The sequence below is a fragment of the Euleptes europaea genome, chromosome 7 (assembly GCF_029931775.1).
Source record: "Euleptes europaea isolate rEulEur1 chromosome 7, rEulEur1.hap1, whole genome shotgun sequence".
Classification (NCBI taxonomy): Eukaryota; Metazoa; Chordata; class Lepidosauria; order Squamata; family Sphaerodactylidae; genus Euleptes; species Euleptes europaea.
In genome coordinates, this window is record NC_079318.1 from 74992178 (window position 1) to 75011403 (window position 19226).

At 47.3% G+C, this 19226-nt stretch overlaps 1 protein-coding gene across 4 annotated transcripts in view; it reads right to left on the reverse strand.

Annotated features, from left to right (window-relative positions):
• Nucleotides 1-19226, reverse strand: part of NCOA1 (nuclear receptor coactivator 1) — a 225708-nt gene that overhangs the window by 33794 nt on the left and 172688 nt on the right. For all 4 annotated transcript variants that reach the window (XM_056853623.1, XM_056853622.1, XM_056853624.1 and 1 more), the window contains exons 9-11: nucleotides 18242-18389; nucleotides 15042-16362; nucleotides 883-1054 (exon numbers count right to left, since the gene is read on the reverse strand). In XM_056853623.1, coding sequence (XP_056709601.1) covers nucleotides 883-1054; nucleotides 15042-16362; nucleotides 18242-18389 — 1641 coding nt within the window. The remainder of the gene's footprint in view (nucleotides 1-882; nucleotides 1055-15041; nucleotides 16363-18241; nucleotides 18390-19226) is intronic.

Below are 19226 nucleotides of genomic sequence, written 5' to 3' on the forward strand. Positions count from 1 at the left end.
CTTTTGAACTGTGGTCCCGTTCCCACAACTGGGACCCTTTGGTTACAAATTGACTATTTTCAGACCACTATAAGCAGTACTTCTCCACAGTTTCACTCAGTCAGACAGCCTCCTTTTCCCTCTCCCCAGCTGCCAACTCCCAACTGCAAACTCAACTCCCTATCCCTAAAACTCCCACTGGTCGCTCTCAGGGAGAGGTGGAACCTAACCTGTCTGTCATACCCTCCATCCTCCCATCACCGTTTCATACACACCTCAAAGCTGGCTGGAGAAGTGGTCTGGGATAGGGTTAAAGACAGAGTGAGTCAAGAGACTGAAAGGGGCAGAGAAAGGTGAAGGAAGGAAGGAATGCAAAAGGTGGCAAAGGAACACCCCCCCCCCCCAAAGGAGCATGAACAAGGACAAAGAAAAGAAGGGATCCTGAAAAGGGCAATTCCAGATGGGTTGCCTGCATTAGCAGTAAAATACAAACAGGAGTCCAGTGCCACCAGATTATCCTGAAATAACTTTTGCTAGCCTTTAAGATGCCACTGGACTCCTGTTTTATTTTGAAAAGGACAGTGAAGCAGCGTAGAAAGGGTCAGGAAGCAGGGCGGCAAGTGAGCACCAGGAAACACATCAGTGGATGCCATGTTGGTGGCCTTAAACCCACAGGCTACAAAGCTGGCGTGTCCACCCCCCTCATTTTTGCCAAATCAAATTTTATGAAAGGAGGTGGATGTGAACGGGATTCAAAGGACAATTTCCACTGTCGTCTTATTCTCAACCAACCTCTAAGTAGGTTCTATCAGATACAGAACTGAAGCATTATGAGCAAATGCCCTGGCATCGTAGAAAGACAGGAAACAGCTCCCAGGAATAAAAATAGGTGTTGGTACATACTGCTCATTCCAGTGGGTGTTCTTGCTGCGGTACTGGGCTGGAGGGAGGAGGGCATGATCTCTGGCTTGCCAGCAAGGCCACCGGTTTCAGTTGTCTCCGAGCCACATAGACCTGGGGGCAGCTGGGCCGCTTTGTCCAATGTGGGCAGGATCTGGTCAAGGTCGGATGCAAACTGAAGGAAGAAAGCAAGGCCACAGGTCAGTCTTTGCGCCACAGCCAGAAGGAGGATAAGGGACTATTGCTAAACCCTTCATCCTGGTGCGGTGCTACAACCACCTCTGGATCATGCATGCAACATTGCTAATGACGAGCCGCAGAGGAACGCTCTCTAAAACATCCTTGTGAAATCTGGTGTAGCCACACATTCTGCAAAGTACTTACAGTGAGCAACAAATGTGCTGCCTCAAGGGGAAGACCCCAGTTCCCCCCAATAACAAACAACTTGCCATTTGAAAAGTGGGGAAACACAGCAAACCTGCCCCACAAGTGCTACTACCATGAAAGAAAACTGAACGTGGTGCCGTTCTTCAAATAAGTTTTTCAGGAGCGCTGAAAAAGCTGCAAAATCTCTTTACTAGAAGTGAAGGCAGGACTGCATGTTACATATAAAATTGGGGCCACTCCAGAAGACACTCCCCCCAAAAAACATGTAGCACTACTGACTCATGTCCCAGTCAACTGGTGCATTTTCCCACCCCCATGCCCCATCATTGGAGGAATGCTCAACGTACCAATAACATAACCTGAGGCAGATTAATTTGGCAAATAGGTTCACAAAAGTTAAATGGTCCACATTTATTCCCTAGACTATCTGCTCATGCATACTATACCTACGAGCCTAAGGCAAGCTGTATAACACTCTATCACGGAAAGAGAACATAAGAACATAAGAACATAAGAAAGGCCCTGCTGGATCAGACCAAGGCCCATCAAGTCCAGCAGTCTGTTCACATAGTGGCCAACCAGGTGCCTCTAGGAAGCCACTAACAAGACGAGTGCAGCAGCACCATCCTGCCTGTGTTCCACCGCACCCAAAATAATAGGCATGCTCCTCTGATACTAGAGAATAGGGATGCAGCATGACTAGTATCCATTCTAACTAACAGCCATGAATACCCCTCTCCTCCATGAATATGTCCACTCCCCTCTTAAAGCCCTCCAAGCTGGCATCACCACATCCTGGGGCAGGGAGTTCCACAATTTAACTATGCGTTGTGTGAAAAAATACTTCCTTTTATCTGTTTTGAATCTCTCACCCTCCAGCTTTAGCAGATGACCCAGTGTTCTAGTATTATGGGAGAGGGAGAAAAACTTCTCCCTGTCCACTCTCTCCAAACCATGCATAATTTTATAGACCTCTATCATGTCTCCCCTCAGCCGCCTTCTTTCCAAGCTAAACAGCCCTAAGTGTCTTAACCACTCCCCATAGGACAATTGCTCTAGTCCCCTAATCATTTTGGTTACTCTTTTCTGCACCTTCTCAAGCTCTGTAATATCCTTTTTTAGGTGTGGTGACCAGAACTGTACACAGTATTCCAAGTGTGGTCTCACCATAGATTTGTACAAGGGCAGTATGATATCAGCAGTTTTATTCTCTATTCCTCGTCTAATTATGGCCAGCATGGAATTTGCCTTTTTTACAGCAGCCGCTGTAAAGAGGAGGCCTTGATGTGAGGTTGCCATTTTTTTGTGTCTCACACTTATTTGTCATAGAGACAATTATGCCCGGACAGTGGGACCAAATGCACACATTGTAGACCATGACAGCTTTTTCATTTTTCTCCTCGATTCTCTTAGGGGCAAACAATCACTTGTCTCCAGCCTCAACATACTGGTGGGTTGTTCCTTCCAAACAGAGCTAGCCTTACACGCTACTGCTCCTCATTATGAACTAATCTAAGTCCCATTGCTTAGAAATAATAAATCGTGTAGAATGTTCAACTTCACTTTAACCTTTGTTCTCTTCCTACACAGGTAACTATTTATTGCAAGCAATGCTTAAATAGAAACAATCGTGGAAGTTTTGCACTGGAAGGGCAGAAGCTGCAAGGCACCTCCAATAGCCCAGGGGCCCGGCACAAATTGGTGTCTGCCTAACATGCACGGCTTCTCTAAAAGTGCTGATGTGTCAAACCTGGCATTAGAAGGGAGAAGGAGCTGCCAAGAAGGAACCAGAACCCACGATTACATTCACAACGGCCAGTGCTGCATCAGAGTACAGAATACTACGTTAGCAGTTGCAAAAGTCTGATGAAAGTACACCCAGTGCTTGGAAGAATCAGTGGGGGAGGGAGAGGAATCAGATAAACCCTTTATAATAATGCAACAGAAGAAAAGTACAGGAGAACTAACTCATTACAGTACGATCTTGAAAGCGATAGCACTTCAGGGACTCGAAAAAGTGAACATCCAGAAATGTCCTGAGAGTGAACACATTTGCTAGGGGAAATGAGCTTACTTTGAGCAGACACAGTCCCTGTTTGGAAACAAGAGACTTCAACTCTCACACCCACATAGCAAGATGTTTCAAAGGCTGACTCAGTCTTACGCTCACACAAGGGTAACAATTTCAGAATCAGACTCCCGAGGAGCTAGCATAGCCATGTCCACCAGCTGGAGTTTGGCATCCGCCGTGTTCGCGAAAACAAATGTGTGCATTCTGTCAATGATGGGCAACAAAAACAGGGAATTGGTTGCTCCTTCTGTGCCATGACATTTCCACTATGGCCTTCGGAGCCTAAAGGAAGAGTATGCGCAAATACACATAACCCCTGTGGCCTTTTTATTTATATAAAAAAGAGAGAACGAAAAGGTACATTTTTTACTCACTGAGAAGGTTCTTTCCGCTCTGAAGTAGAAGGGCATCTTGATCTTTGGGTGTTTCTCGCCCATTGCTAGGGGTAGGCAGGACTAAACTAACAACTTCCTGTCTCCTGGCGAGGAACACCTCCCCTTCCAGTTATTCTACAGCAAGCTCAAGAGACAGGGAAAGGCACTCACTAACAAGGAGTACAAACAACAATAAACTGAACGATAAACTTAGAACGATTCTATATGTATTGCTACAATATTATTAGGCCGATCGAATCTGTAGGCTAGTTTGGTGTGCTTCAGTCCACCCTTGTAAGATGATGTTGCCACCTCCAGGTGGGCAAGATGCCTTCTACTTCAAAGTGGAAAGGACCTTCTCGGTGAGTAAACAATGTACCTTTCCCGCTCTGAAGGAAGGGCATCTTGATCTTTGGGATCTCCAAGAGCAATGAAATAACGGATGGGAACTCAGTCCTCATCATCTTCCACCACGTGCTGTAAAATATGTCTGCTGAATGCCACTTCGGCAGATGCCATAGTATTGATTCGATAATGTCTAATGAAGGTAGTCACGTTGGACCAAGTAGCCGCTTTACAGATCTCTTCAGTCGAGGCTTGTTTGAAAAATGCTGCCGACATGGCTGTGCTTCGGAGTGAATGGTCTGTGATCCCATTCGGAACTTGGAGATCACTGACTAAGTAGGCTTTTCTGATGCATTGTCTAATGGATGTGCTGATAGACTGTCGGGACATGCGAAGTCCCTTGTTGGGTGCAGAAATGGAGATAAACATAAATTCCGTTCTCCTAATGGATTCAATTCTAGATATATAAATATGAACAGCTCTACACAGGTCCAAGGTGTGCCAACTCTGCTCTCTGGAAGTAGAAGGATTAGGACAAAAGGAAGGGAGGAGAAGTTCCTAAGACTGATGAAACCGGGAACCCACTTTGGGGGTGAACGAGGGATCAGTATGTAGCACGACTTTATCTTTGTGAAAGATGCATAAGTCTTTGCGAATAGAGAGAGCACCCAATTCTGAAACCCTCCTGGCAGAGGTTATGGCAACTAAAAATAAGGTCTTCATGCTTACTAATCGTAAGGGAACTTCTCTCATAGGTTCGAAGGGACTTTTGGTTAGAGCAGAAAGTACAGTGTTCAGTCTCCAGGTAGGGAAGCAGTGATTCACTGGAAGGGTAGATTGAGCTACTCCTTTAATAAAAGCCTTAACCTGAGGGTGCGATGACAGAGGAATACCATCAATATCCGGACAGACTGAGGCAATAAGCAGACACTTGCTTTCGTAAAGTTGCCTCTCTAAGGTCCTGCTGCGCACCGTTCTGTAAAAAGTCCAGTAACTGAGGTAGCTTAGGAGAGTTAGGGTTGATCGTCTTCCAATGACACCACCTGGAGAAGGCTTTCCAGGTGTATTGATATATCCTTGTAGTAGAAGGACGTCTGGCTTTAAGGATGGTCCCCACTACCTCCACGGAAAGACCAAGGGCTAATAGCCTTGCCCTTTCAACCTCCAAGCGGTCAATTGAAACCATCCAGGATCTGGATGAATCATTGGTCCCTGTTTAAGGAGATCCGAGGATGTCGGAATCTGCCAAGATGCCCTGGTGGAGAGCTCCATGAGTGCCAGAAACCACGGCCGGTGTGGCCAATTGGGAGCGATCAGGATGACTTCCACTCTCTCCGCCCTTATCTTCCTGATGACTTTCGGAAGGATAGGCAGTGGTGGAAAGGCGTATAGGAGACCCGGAGGCCACTGAGTCAGAAGAGCGTCCACTTGCTCTGCTTCTGGATGGTAGAACCAGGAGAAGAACCTTTCTACCTGACGATTCTGGACTGAGGCGAACAGATCCACCGTGGGCGTTCCAAACCAGCTGGTGATGGCTTGAAAGACTTGAGTATTCAGCATCCATTCCCCTTCCTGGAGGGTCTGACGGCTTAACCAATCTGCCTGAGTGTTGTGGATGCCTGGTACATGTTCTGCCCTCAGAGGCAAAAGGTGTTTTTCTGCCCAGATCATGATGGCTGATGCCTCCTGGTGCAGGTGAGAGGAGCGAGACCCACCCTGCTTGTTCATGTGGGCCTTGGTCGCCACATTGTCGGTCCTGATTAGCACATATCTGTTTCTGACAAGGTCATGGAATTTGATGAGGGCTAGGCGTACTACCCTGAGTTCGAGGAGATTGATGTGGAGAGATGTTTCTGACTGGCTCCATATGCCCTGAGCAAAGGAGTCTGCCACCGTGGCTCCCCATCCCTCGAGGCTGGTGTCTGTAAACACCTGGACTGGCTGTTCGTGTAGATATGGTTGTCCGACTGTTAGATTGTCGACTTTGGTCCACCATAAGAGGCTTGTCCTGGCCACCGGACTGAGGGACAGGGTCTTGTCTATCTTGTGTGTGATGAACAGCTGGAATGAACGCAGTGCTGCTTGAAGTGGTCGGGAGTGGAAGCGAGCCCAAGGAATCAGGCCTAGACATGATACCATGAGGCCTAGGAGCCTTGTTAGAGCCATCAGTCGATGTCGTGACGACTTTACCGTGGACTTGGCCACCGCCGCAATTTTGCGGGCCTTGTCTGTTGGGAGGAATACTGAATTAGTGGTGGAATCTATGACCACTCCCAGATGTAAGATCCTCTGCGACGGGCTTAGCAAGCTTTTGGCTTTGTTTATAAGAAAGCCGTGTGTTTCGAATGCCGTGATGACTCGAGTGGTGTGCTGAAGTGCCAGGTTGTATGAGGGGTCGCATATGAGTAGGTCGTTTAGGTAGGGATGTACTTGGATTCCTTCCTTCCTTAACATCGCCACAATAGCCACCATCACTTTGGAAAAAACTTGGCAGATGTCAACCCGAATGGTAGTGCCCTGAACTGAAAATGAAGGTTCATATAGTTGAATCTCAGAAAGCACCGGTGGGACTGATGGATGGAGATATGCATATAAGCCTCTGTGAGATCTATAGATGTCATGAAGGTGTTTGGACGCAGTGCCTCTATGATAGTTCGCAGTGTCTCCATGCAAAAATGTTTGGACTGGATGAATCGATTGAGAAATTTGAGATCCAGGATAGCCTTCCAGTCCCCATTCTTTTTGGGGACTGTGAAAAATATGGAGTAAACTCCCTGGAGATGTCCCTGAAAAGGTACTTCCTCTATGGCCCCGATCCGGATCAAGTGAGAAATGGCTTCCATCATTCCCTGATGTTTTACAGCACTGCGGTAGCATGGCGATGCGACAAAGCGATCTGGAGGCTTGTGATGAAATTCTATTAGACATCCCTGCTGAATTATTTGTAGTACCCAGGCATCTGTCCGGGAGTGGCGCCATTGTGGAAGGAAAAGTTGTAACCTTCCCCCCATCATTGGATCCCTGGCGTCACTGCTTATTTCCTTTGAAGAATTTGTCAGGTTTGTCCGCCCTAAAGGACTGTGGTTGTGAGGGGCGGTTGAATCTGTTGAAATGTCGAAAGGACCCTCTCTGAGGAGCCCAGTGTGGGCATCTCTGATCCTGTCTGAACCTGGATAAGGTATGGTAGGATCGAAAGGACTGAGAGTATTGCCAGGACGGGGTTCCTTTTTATGAGATTTAAGGGTAGCCTTATTTTTATCCTTAATTTCGGAGAGCATCTTATCTAGTCTCTCTCCAAATAACTTTCCACCCTTGTATGGGTGACCCATTAACATGGTCTTGGACCTGTACTCAGCCGACCATGGCCTTACCCATAGGGCCCTGCGAATGGCCGTATTGGAGGCAACTGTTCTAGCAGTGAAGATCACTGCGTCCAAGGAGGCATCTGCCATAAAGGAGGACGCCTTTAGCACTCGAGACAGGCCCTCGGCTATTTTTTTATCTGCGGTGGGCAGAAGCTGAGTGAGCTTCTTTGTCCAGGCATTTGAAGCCCTAGCCATCAGTGCTAGCCTCTGAAAATGTCTTTTCATGGAGCCCTCTATCATATCATGTACCTGTTCAAATGTGGGGTTCTTGGGGGTTCCCCCTTCCTCAGAAGGGTGGGTTACTTTACCCTCTGTCGGTATCCTGGGCTCCACATCCAAAAGCGCAGCAGAGGATCCGGCGGGGACCTTAGAGGTCAAAGCGGAACTCTGCTTAAGCTGGTGCTTGCAGCTGCCGCCTTCCCCCCCGCCATTAGACTTGTTTATCTTCAGCGACTTTCCAGCCGAAGTAGATGGTGGCGACAACTTTCTGGTCTCCCTCTCCAATAGTCCGCCAGGGCAGCTAAAGGCGGGAGCCGATTTTGAGGCCAATTCTTGATCTGCATCAGAAAGGAGCTCGATGTCCTCTGATGCAGCTTCTCCGGCAGCCATTTTGTTTGCCGCGTCTTTTCCGTGGCTTAGCTGTTTCTCCCGCGACTCAGCTGATGGTCGGCAGAGCTGGGAGCTTAAATGTAAAAAACAAACGTATCCAAACGAGAGGGAGGGTAGGGAGGGAAAACAATTGGATACGGCAAGGTAAGGAAAAGAATCTATTCTAACCTAATTTCACTAGACCTAGGCAGCAGCTATGGCTGCAACGCTCTCACCCCAGCGAAGGCAGGAGAAGAACTGGAAGGGGAGGTGTTCCTCGCCAGGAGACAGGAAGTTGTTAGTTTAGTCCTGCCTACCCCTAGCAATGGGCGAGAAACACCCAAAGATCAAGATGCCCTTCCTTCAGAGCGGGAAGATGCATCTAGAAGAGCAATTTAGAGCAGAGGAACTGCAGAGGAGCTGTGTGGAGGAGGTTCTTTTCTCTACTCGCTGCACTTCTGTTCCAAACAGTTTCCCACCTGTCCACTTTCCTCCCATGGTGATCCAAAGGCACGTTTTCAACAGTCTACACGTGTTAGGAACCCCCCACAGAGAGAAAAGCAAAGCAACTTGGAATGAAAAGGCAGTTTCTCTCATCAACTTCTGCTGTTTCTCTTACTCTAAACTGCCTTCACCTAAACTGGCTTCTCTCTCTCTCTGAAAGAGAATTGACTGGGTTTCGTTACACATTTGCACATAATTTTTAGTTAGGACTATGATATGCCATGAGTAACCCCACCTGTGGTCCAGTATAATAACTATGGGGCTATCAATGGTAGCTGAAGTAAGGGGAACGGAGAGTTGAGATAATAGGGGATGAATCTGTGGAAGCACAGCTACCAGTATTTTTGATTGGTTTCAGTTTGAAGTGACGATTAATTAATGCAACCTATTCTTTTTAAAAACATATCTCAATTTTAAGGGTCTCCCCCAACAATAAAATTTGTAGTCCATGAAAGCTTATCCTGGAATAAAATTGTTGCTAAGTCTTTGAAAGGCCACACAACTTCTCCTCCTTAAATATACATAGTGTATTAACTTCTGGAATACAGACTTGTTACTTGTGTGCTTTTCATCATGATCCCGGGAATTTGTGGCAGGAGGCTGCTACTCCTTCCAGCCAAGCCCTTCACAGCTACTCTCCTCTGGGCCTATTTTACGTGCTGCTCTGGGATTCTGGGGTGCACTTCTCGAATTGCATGATGCTTTATTGCTTACCCTCAACATTTTGCCACCCCAAGGGAACATTTGGATGGCTTGTGCACCTGGACTGGCCCCATCCCAATACTGCTGGGGATCAGAAGTCCACGGCCTGTTCCTTGCTTGCTTTCCAAGGAGGTCAAGCCCTCCCATTGGTCTTGAGCAAGAGGAGCGCTTGTGTCTTGATCTTGCTGGGAAAGGCAAATCCAGTAAATGCACCAGCCCTTTACTTGCCAGCAGAAGAAGTGCCCCTTAAGTTTTTTAAAATACTTTTATTTTATTTATACCCCTCCCTTTCCCAAGCAAGTCGGGCTCAGGGCGGCTTGCAACTGTTGGAATATGCAAGGCTGTCATATTAGCTGTGACAGGCAGACTTAGATGGAAGGGATCTAACTGTCAACCATAGGCTGATGCAATGGCCTGGAAAGCCCCTAGGAGGCCTGATTATACTGGCCAGATCCAGTTGAGGCCAGAGGCTGAGGTGTGGTGTTGCACCTGGAAAGTGACTAAGCATGTACTGCTAATTGATGCCTGGTGGTGGCATTGTATATAAGTGTAAGACTCTGTGAGTCTGTCTCAGGAGTTAAGGTGGAGAGAGTGTGTATATAGCACTGTAAATAAACAACTGCATTTCTATAAGCTCTAGTGGTTCTGGTGGTCATTCCTGGACGTTGGCACAATCCACCAGCTCTCGCGTCAGCAACAGAGAATAAATACAGATGCAATACAATATGGGTTAAAAACATAAACTTAAAATTGTAATCACTACTCAATTAAAAGATGGCGTTTCTAATTTGTACCTACTATATGATACTAGGAGCCCCGTGGCGCAGAGTGTTAAGCTGCAGTACTGCAGTCAAAAGCTCTGCTCACGACCTGAGTTCGATCCCAACGGAAGTTGATTTCAGGTAGCCGGCTCAAGGTTGACTCAGCCTTCCATCCTTCCGAGGTTGGTGAAATGAGTACCCAGCTTGCTGGGGGTAAAGGGAAGATGACTGGGGAAGGCACTGGCAAACCACCCCGCAAACAAAGTCTGCCTTGGAAACGTCGGGATGTGACGTCACCCCATGGGTCAGGAATGCCCCGGTGCTTGCACAGGGGACCTTTACCTTTACCTTTATATGATACTAATCTCTTCCTAATGGTGAGCTGGCTTATAAATGGTCGTAGGCAGACAACCAATAGTGCCCCAGAATTCAAAGTTCCTCCGAGGAGTTGAGACAGGCAGAAAACCAGAAAAAAGGAAAGGAACCAATGAAGGAGAAACAGGAAAAAGAAAAAGGTGGGAAGGGGAAAGGAAGAAAGGGAAGGGAGGAAAGGGGGGAAGGGAAGGGGGGGAGGCGAGCTGATCTACTGAAACTGTCGCTGCCTCAACTATATGCCTGGCTCCATCTTACAGGCCCCTGAGGAACCGAAATAAGCCCCACAGGACCCAGGTCCCACTGATGTAGGACTGCTACATCTCATTTGTTCACATTCAAGGTTATCTCTCCCCAAAGACTGCACTTTCATACTTCTCTCCATATTTATTCAAGTATGGCAGGGAAAACTGCAAAAGACAGCCCTGTCTACTTAGATTACTTCATCCCTTCTCTTTCTCTTCACTGACACAAGATACCTAATTTAGAAACTCTCCGAACAAAGGGAAAAGCCTGAGAAATGTACTTCAGATAGGAATGGGATATAATAATACAATTAGAGGGAAAGCAACACAGTAAGCAAACAGGGTCTTGTTGCATCATCCAGCTTTCATACACTGTTTATTGTATGTAATATAATATTTCACTGCACTGTTCTCCGATCTTGCAATCCTGTTTCATTGTCTGTATTCTATAGTATTCTTAGTGCAGTTCTCTCTGATTTTGTGACCCAGTTTTACTGTATTGTTGGTTATATCTACCACATTGTTCTTCTTACTGCATCATTTTCTATTGTGCAATTTGCCTTGAATCTCAGGCGATCTTCATATGGGTTATCTGCCCTAGATCAATGCTTTTTGGAAGTGGGGTTTTCCCCTGCTTCCCCAGAGCATCACAGTGCATTTGTGCACTTAAGAACATAAGAAAAGCCATGCTGGATCAGACCAAGGCCCATCAAGTCCGGGAGTCTGTTCACACAGTCGCCAACCAGGTGCCTCTAGGAAGCCCACAAACAAGACCACTGCAGCAGTATCCTCCCTGTATTCCACAGCACCTAATATAGTAGGCATGCTCCTCTGATACTGGAGAGAATAGGTATGCATCATGACTAGTATTCATTTTGACTAGTAGCCATCAGTAGCCTTATCCTCCATATTTCCACTCCCCTCTTAAAGCCTTCCAAGTTGGCAGCGATCACCACATCCAGGGAGTCCCACAATTTAACTATGCATTATGTGAAGAAATCCTTCTTTTTATCTGTTTTGAACCTCTCACCCTCCAGGTTCAGCAGATGACCCCCGTTCCAGTATTATAAAAGAGGGAGAAGAGCTTACCCCTGTCCACTCTCTCCATACCAGGCATAATTTTATAGGCCTCTATCATGTCTCCCCTTAACTGCCTTCTTTCTAAGCCCTAAGCATTTTAACTGCTCCTCATAGGGCAGTTGCTTTAGTCCCCTGATCATTTTGGTTGCTCTTTTCTGCACCTTCTCAAACTCTGCAATATCCTTTTTAAGGTGTGGTGATCAGAACTATACACTGTATTCCAAGTGTGGTCTCACCATAGATTTGTACAAGGGCAGTACGATAGCAGCAGTTTTAATCTCTATTCCTTGTCTAATTATGATCAGCATGGAATTTGCCTTTTTCATAGCAGCTGCACACTGGGTTGACATCTTCATCGAGCAATCCACTACCACCCCAAGATCCTTTTCTTGGTCTGTTGCTGCCAGCACAGATCCTATCAGTGTGTATGTGAAGTTGGAATTTTTTGCCCCAATATGCATCCCTTTACACTTGCTCACATTGAATCTCATTTGCCATTTTAATTCCCCTTCTTCCAGTTTGAAAAGATCCTTTTGGATACTGATTTTGTTTTAACCAGTTCCTGGGGTTTAGCCAGTTTTTTTCCCCTAATCTTTCTCAAACACGGTTTGTGACGATGAAATTTTGGGAAAGATCACGGTAAACTCTTGGATGGCTGCTGTCCAGGTAGGAAAATTTGGTTTTCCCACCTACATGGCAATTTCCCTAACCCTGTCCTTATGGCCCTATCTTCCCCCTTTCTTTACCAGTTAAAGGAGAAAAGGGGGGGTCATTTGATAATGTTCCCCTACGTTTATAAAAGCCTGAAGAGACTAGAGAGATTTTTAGGATGGGAACTCTAATGGTGCCCTAAGGTAGTGCAGCTGACTGTCTCTGGAGAAGGGCTGGGTTCGTTGGAATTTGTGTTATCACACACTAATTTCCCAAATTAAGTTGATGCAAGTAACGATAAGTTGTGCCGCAGTTGATCTTGAATGATCACTAAAAGGCCTCAGCCACTTTGTTAGTTCACAAAACCAGTTTTGTAAAACATGTGACCTGCTAAGTCCTTGCAAGCTCTTCCCTCCAAGCCAAGATAAAGTCAGGAGTTCAATGTGCTTTTCAAAAGCCACACTGAGAACTCCCAGCCCCTTCTGGTCCACATGGCTTGAAGTGGCCAGGAAGTCCAAGCTGGTATGCTTGGCTGACTTTCCTGCTGAATACCTGAGGGATGGGTAGTCCCCAGGGTCCTTTCCAAACACACTCCTTGCTTCCTGGTTTAGTGCTGCAACCCAACTTGAAGTATGAGAAATTGACTTTGTGCTTTGCCCCGGAAGCACAATTTACAAACTGCCCACCAAAGCAGTAGTTGGCTCAGCAGTTTTGTCTTCCAAGTAGGAATTTTTGCTTTGTGTCCTTTTGCAGCCTAAAGACAATGTGACCAGCAATGGGGTGGATTGGAAGAGGAAAATCACCAGAGCACCCAAGGAGGGAGCACAGCAGCTGATGGAAGCCATCAGAAGAAAACTATTTTCCAGTAGGATACAAAGAGAGTTGAAGTCCTAATGGTGATGTGATCACCAAGAGGGGATTGACAAATGCATGAACGAAATGGTGTGTGTTTGTTGAGGCTATTCACACACAGCATTCCCTGAATACAGCATCCCGTTTTGACACAAAGCAACAAGTGGGCTATCTGGCTTGTTCTTGAATGCCAAGTTTCTCTGGTCTATTTGAGAAAAAGGATTAACAGCCTTATCCATGTTGTCATCTTCCCTGACTTTTCTTTTAAAGGGGAGGCCCTCTTCTATTCACAGACAGTTGTAATGAATATTTATACACCAAAATCTCTCATGCAGGATTCTACTGCCATTTAACGACTCAATTACAAGAGATCAGGCTGCCTTGAAGTCCCCAGTCCCCAGCCACCAAACGGAAAGGAGACCGAAAGCGCCCTATGAGATGCTTAGACCACACGTCAGAATCGGCTACCAGGTTCAGGACTCGCTACATTCGAATATCCCATAGCTCCTTAAAATAACTTTATGTGGCTGAACACTTCATAAAACATTATCTCCCCCTGTCCTGCACCCCCATTTCAGGATTTACCATCCAGCTCACTACAGTCTACTTGTGTGTGTGTGTGTTAAGTGCCGTCAAGTCGCTTCCGACTCATGGCGACCCTATGAATGAAAGTCCTCCAAAATGTCCTATCTTTGATAGCCTTGCTCAGATCTTGCAAATTGAAGGCTGTGGCTTCCTTTATTGAGTCAACCCACCTCTTGTTGGGTCTTCCTCTTTTCCTGCTGCCCTCAACTTTTCCTAGCATGACTGTCTTTTCCAGTGACTCTTGTCGTCTCATGAGGTGACCAAAATACGATAGCCTCAGTTTAGTCATTTTAGCTTCTAGGGTCAGTTCAGGCTTGATTTGATCTATAACCCACTGATTTGTTTTTTTGGCAGTCCACGGAATCCGTAACACTCTCCTCCAACACCACATTTCAAAGGAATCTATTTTCTTCCTATCCGCTTTCTTCACTGTCCAGCTTTCACACCCATACATAGCAATAGGGAATACGATGGCATGAATTAAATCTAGTCTTGGTGGCCAGTGACACATCCTAAACCCACCAAAATGAATGTAACAAAGCCCTGCTGGATGAGGCTCAGATTGTTCCCAGGTATCTGACCAAAAACAAACGCTTTTGCAGGACAGTTACTGTCATTTTTTCAGCCTTTCTCCCCCACCCCATTAACTACCTCTGGACTAGAATAATTGAATCACAGAGTTGGCAGGGACCACCAGGGTCATCTAGTCCAACCCCCTGCACAATGCAGGAATATCACAACTACCCCCCCCCCTCACACACACAGTGACCTCTACTCCATGCCCAGAAGATGAGCAAAAAATCCTCCAGGATCCCTGGCCAATCTGGCCTGGAGGAAAACTGCTTCCTGACCCCAAAGTGGCGATCAGCATTACCCTGGGCATGTAAGAAAAGGCCACGAGAGCCAAACACTGAAGCAACCCTTCCTGTCCTCTCTCTCATGATCTGCCTGCGTTCACAGAATCAGCATTGTTGATTATGTAGGATAAAGGCAATAGAAATATAACTGTACTTTCTTTTCTCTTTCAGATATTGTTAAGAGCCCAGGACCCTCGGGCTAACAATACTTTTACTCACCTGAACAGAAATACTGGCTCTTGTGCATGCAAATGGTAATGTGTGAACAGGTCCTACATAGGCCCCCAGACCCAGGAGTGTACTTTGAGCTCACCTCTCAGAGTTAAGCCACGCTGCCCAACTATGGTCTAGGGGGGTATCGTGAGCCAACAATAATTCCAAAGTAACATTTCTGTGCTTTTCTTACAAGGAAGAGCCTCCTACCTGGCCTTGCTGCTGCAGCTTCACCTCCTCCTGAGCAGGGGGCTTAGTCAGCGGGGCCGGAGGTACGTTGCAGGGATCCATTTGGTCTGTTTGCTCTTTCACCTTCACATCATCCAGGCTCAGGGAGGGGTTGGCTGCCAGCTCTTTCTCATCCTTGTCAAGCAGGTAGCGAAGGAGCCGATGATCCTTCAAGTCCTTCTTCTTTGCAGCGTCTGACTCCAGTCTCATATCGGGGGTCTCTGGGGTCTGGGTCTGCGGCGTGACAGAGGTTCCACCGGGCACATTGTCCTTCTTGTCGTGCTCCATGGAGAGGGTGGAGATGTCAGAAGGGCTGCCCTCCTGGAGGAGTCGGTGCAAGATCTTGTGCCGCTCTGTGAGAGAGCTGTGAGACGAGGGGCACGAGCTGCCCGCAAGGTTCCCAGAGGCCCCCGTGCAAGACATGGGTTCTTTGCAGCTGGTGTCAGCATCCGTGTGCCGCAACTGCTCCTGCGCCGTGGTAGCCAGGAGCTGAACTAGCTTGTGGCTGGGGGCCTGGGAGCACTTGCCGTCTCCCTCCGAGTGTCTCTCGCTGCTGTGCAACAATCCCGATTCCAAGGGCTTGCTCTCATTCGGACCACTGTCGGAATGAATCATGTCGCACAGGATGGAGTTGATCTCCTTGCTGTCTTTCGGCTCAGTCTTTATGGGCTGCATTCCCATTCGGCTGGGCGAGTTCTGGTTGCTCAGCTGCCGCAGGACAGGAGGGGGTGTGGAGTATCCCATGGGGGGACTGGGCCCTTCGGCCATCCCCTGCATGGAGTTTAAAGGGGTCCCCGGGAAAGGCCTGTTGCTGACTGTTGTGCTGGCACTATAGTTGCCCACCATGCCCACCGGGGAGTGCGTGGTAGGCATACTGGGAGAGAAAGGGTTGCTTGGCACTCTGGGCCTATGGACCAGTCCGGGGCTTACCCGATGCCTGGGAGACATGAACTGTGTCGGGGTGACCCCCGGGCTGTTCATAGGGGAGCTGTTGAGGTTCAATGGATGGTTACTGTTCTGGGGGCCAGCCTGTCCCTGGCTTAAGGCAACATTAGCTCCCATCTGGTTCCCAGGCGAACATCCATAACTGGGCTGGCTGGTGGCAACGTTGCTGTTGCCGTGCAGGCCGGACCCGGGTGGGTGGTTAACGCTGGTTGTTAACATGCTACCATTGGCGGGAGGGAGAGTGGAGGGCAGCGCCATGCCTTGTCCTGGAGAGATGTTGGGGTTCAGTGAAGGACTGACGCGAGAAAGTGGCATTCCAGAGTTAGTGTTGTCTTGAGGTGACAGTGTGCTGTGTTCTCTGGTCAGGAAGAAAAAGGGGGGGTCAGTAGGGAAACAAAAGGAGTGGGTTAGATGTCTGCCTGCTCTAAGGGTTGGTTCCCTTATAACTAGCTCTTTCTTATTTGGGGGGGGGGCAGAGGCATGCATGTGAAAAACATTATGAAGGAACTGGTCATCTACATGGACTTCTGGGAAAGGTTAGGGAGCAGGACCCTAGATATCTGCTGGCTTCTGGCTTGTCCCAGGAAAATGTGCACTGATAGCCAATTCCCACATAATGCACAGGCCTCTGCAGAAATCATTCCAAAACCACTTCAGTGGAGGCAACGTTCTATACAAATGGAGTCTTAAATTCTGAACACAGAGAGGGTTTGAGGAGTCATGGTGATTACCTATAACTAGTCTGAACTTCTACATGAAGCTCAACATTTCTCCAAATGCAGGTGGGACTTGAATCTAGAACAGCTAAAACTTCTCTTTAAGGTGGTCATGCGACCAGACTCTCATTTCACATCTGCCCTTCTCTGTGACGTCACTTACCTTTGGTGCGCTCTTATCCAAACATGCTTCCTTCTCTCTTATGTTTCCAAAATAGTGACTAATTTGCACAGCTGCACGTGTCCGCTGCACAGCCCCTCCACCCACCCAGTAGATTAGACGCAGCAGGTCCAAAAGGGAGAAAGAAGACACCTTGAGATGGGAGCATGAAGCTGCTCAATTCCAAGACTGCAAAGAAGCTGGATTAAGATGATGGTCTAAAATACATTAGTAGGGGAACAATGAACACACTATCAAAGTTCCCAGAGTTTCAGGGTCCCGGTGGTCTTCTTTTCTTCACAAGCCTGGGAAAGGTGGGTTCAGAGAAGAACCTCAGTAGGGTATAATGCCATAGAGTACACCTTCCAAAGCAGCCATTCCAGGGAAGCTGATTTCTGTCATCTGGAGATGTAATTTTGGGAGATCTCCAGCCCCCACCTGGAAGTTGGCAGCCCTAGATGTAAAGCCTCCATCATAACCTACAATAGCCATTGTATTAAGATCCATTTGTCCCACTGTTGACTATCAGGTTCAGAAACAGTACCAAAAGTTTGCAAAACCTGGTTACCAAAAAGCAAAAGAGTGATGAGCATAGACACTATGAAAAATCGCTTTTTCAGACTGCCTCCAAATTTCCTTACCCCATCCAACAACCACTGACTGTCTCCCACTTGCACTCCACAATCCCCCATATTGGAGTGTGTACAATACTGGAGGAGGAAACAGCTGCCTCCACCAGGCTCTCTTGTGTCCTCTCCCGGGCCCATTGTGGGAAAATATTCCACAGTACAGTGGCTGGAGAAGTGGGTTGAGAAAGGGCTCTGTAAGGGGTGGGACGAGAGAGAGAAGATAATAAAAGGCCAATGTCATTAAAAAAAACAAAACAGCTCTCTCCACTACTCTTTGGAAATGTCCAAAATGTTTCATTCAGAATTAAGGTCTTGCAATGCTACTTGTGGGCCTATCTGCCCGTGGTCAGGTTGCCTGAAGAAGCTGGCTCAACACAACTAGACTCAGAGGGAGACGATTACCCAAGTTTTTCAGACGGAATACTTAAAAATCTCCCAACATGGAGCTAAACCATGAGCGTTAGGGGTCCGTATTTTGTGCTTTATTTGCTACAGGTGCCCTTATGGCATATGCAGGCAATGGCTCTGTCTGCACATTCATGATGTGTGAGCACCGACTGCCAGCCCTCCACCAGGACTTGCATCACATTTAATGCATGTTGGTGAACACATATTTTCCTACCAAGAGATGATCTCTGCAAAGGAAAACTGTCATGCTTGAAGCGGGTCCCCCTCCAAAGATGAAGAAGTAGCAATCAACAAAATTGGGGGGGGGGGCATCTGAAGACTCACCTCTCAATTATGTGAATGCCCATGATGAAAGGCTGCATCTCCGGACTTTGAGGGCAACAGAGTTTGCACTTGGTGTGGGCACTCAGCACGGTCCCATCACTTAGTGTGAACCGGTAGGATGGGCTGAAGGCTGTGCCCCGTGTCATCACTGGGGGGGGGAAGAGAGAGGGGGGAAATGAAAAGGTGCTTTCATATGCTGGGATGCTTTGCCCTCCATTACCATCACCACTAATCATTTCTATAGAGCTTCTAATATACAGCAGTTGGGGTTTTTTTCGGGAGGGCAGGGTCCTTCCATCATACCTGCAAGCTTACAAATGGAAAAACAGCCTGACACAGTGATTGTTCTCCCCCCTCAATCAAAATCAAACAAATAAATAAATCTATCCCAGACACTATCCAAGTTAATTTGTGGCTGAACAGGTGTTTGGATCCAGATTTCCCTGAAGAGCTGATTCTCCCTGTACAAACCTCTGTGTCAACTGTGCTCACTCCATATGCTTCTCCTCACAGTTGGTATGTACTGTTGCCACCTGCTCAAAAGCTTCCTTTATCATTACTCCCACGCCCTTCTGGAAAAGGCTTTAGAAAGTGTTCAAGAAAGCCCTGCCCCTTCCAGAAAGTTATTTGAAAGAGGGCTGGGATTTGATCTGTACGGATCTGATTTGTTTCACTGAGGGGTCTTGTATTGCATTTTTTTTGCATCTATTGCTGAACGGGAGTATATTGTTACCAACTGCCCAGAGCTTGGGAAGGGCTGGATAACCCCCCCCCCCATCAACCAATTAATGTTCTGGGGATTGCACTGGGCCACTTTTACAGGAGTTAAAGGGAAGGGGTGGAGAAGAAAGTAGACAAGGATCCAATTTTTTAAGACTTAAGTACTGAGTGGGAACATTGAAATCCTCCAAGAGTACAGAGGAACTCAAGGAGGACACACTCATGGGTAGGTTGGTTGCTGTTTTGATAGCCTCAGACAACCTCT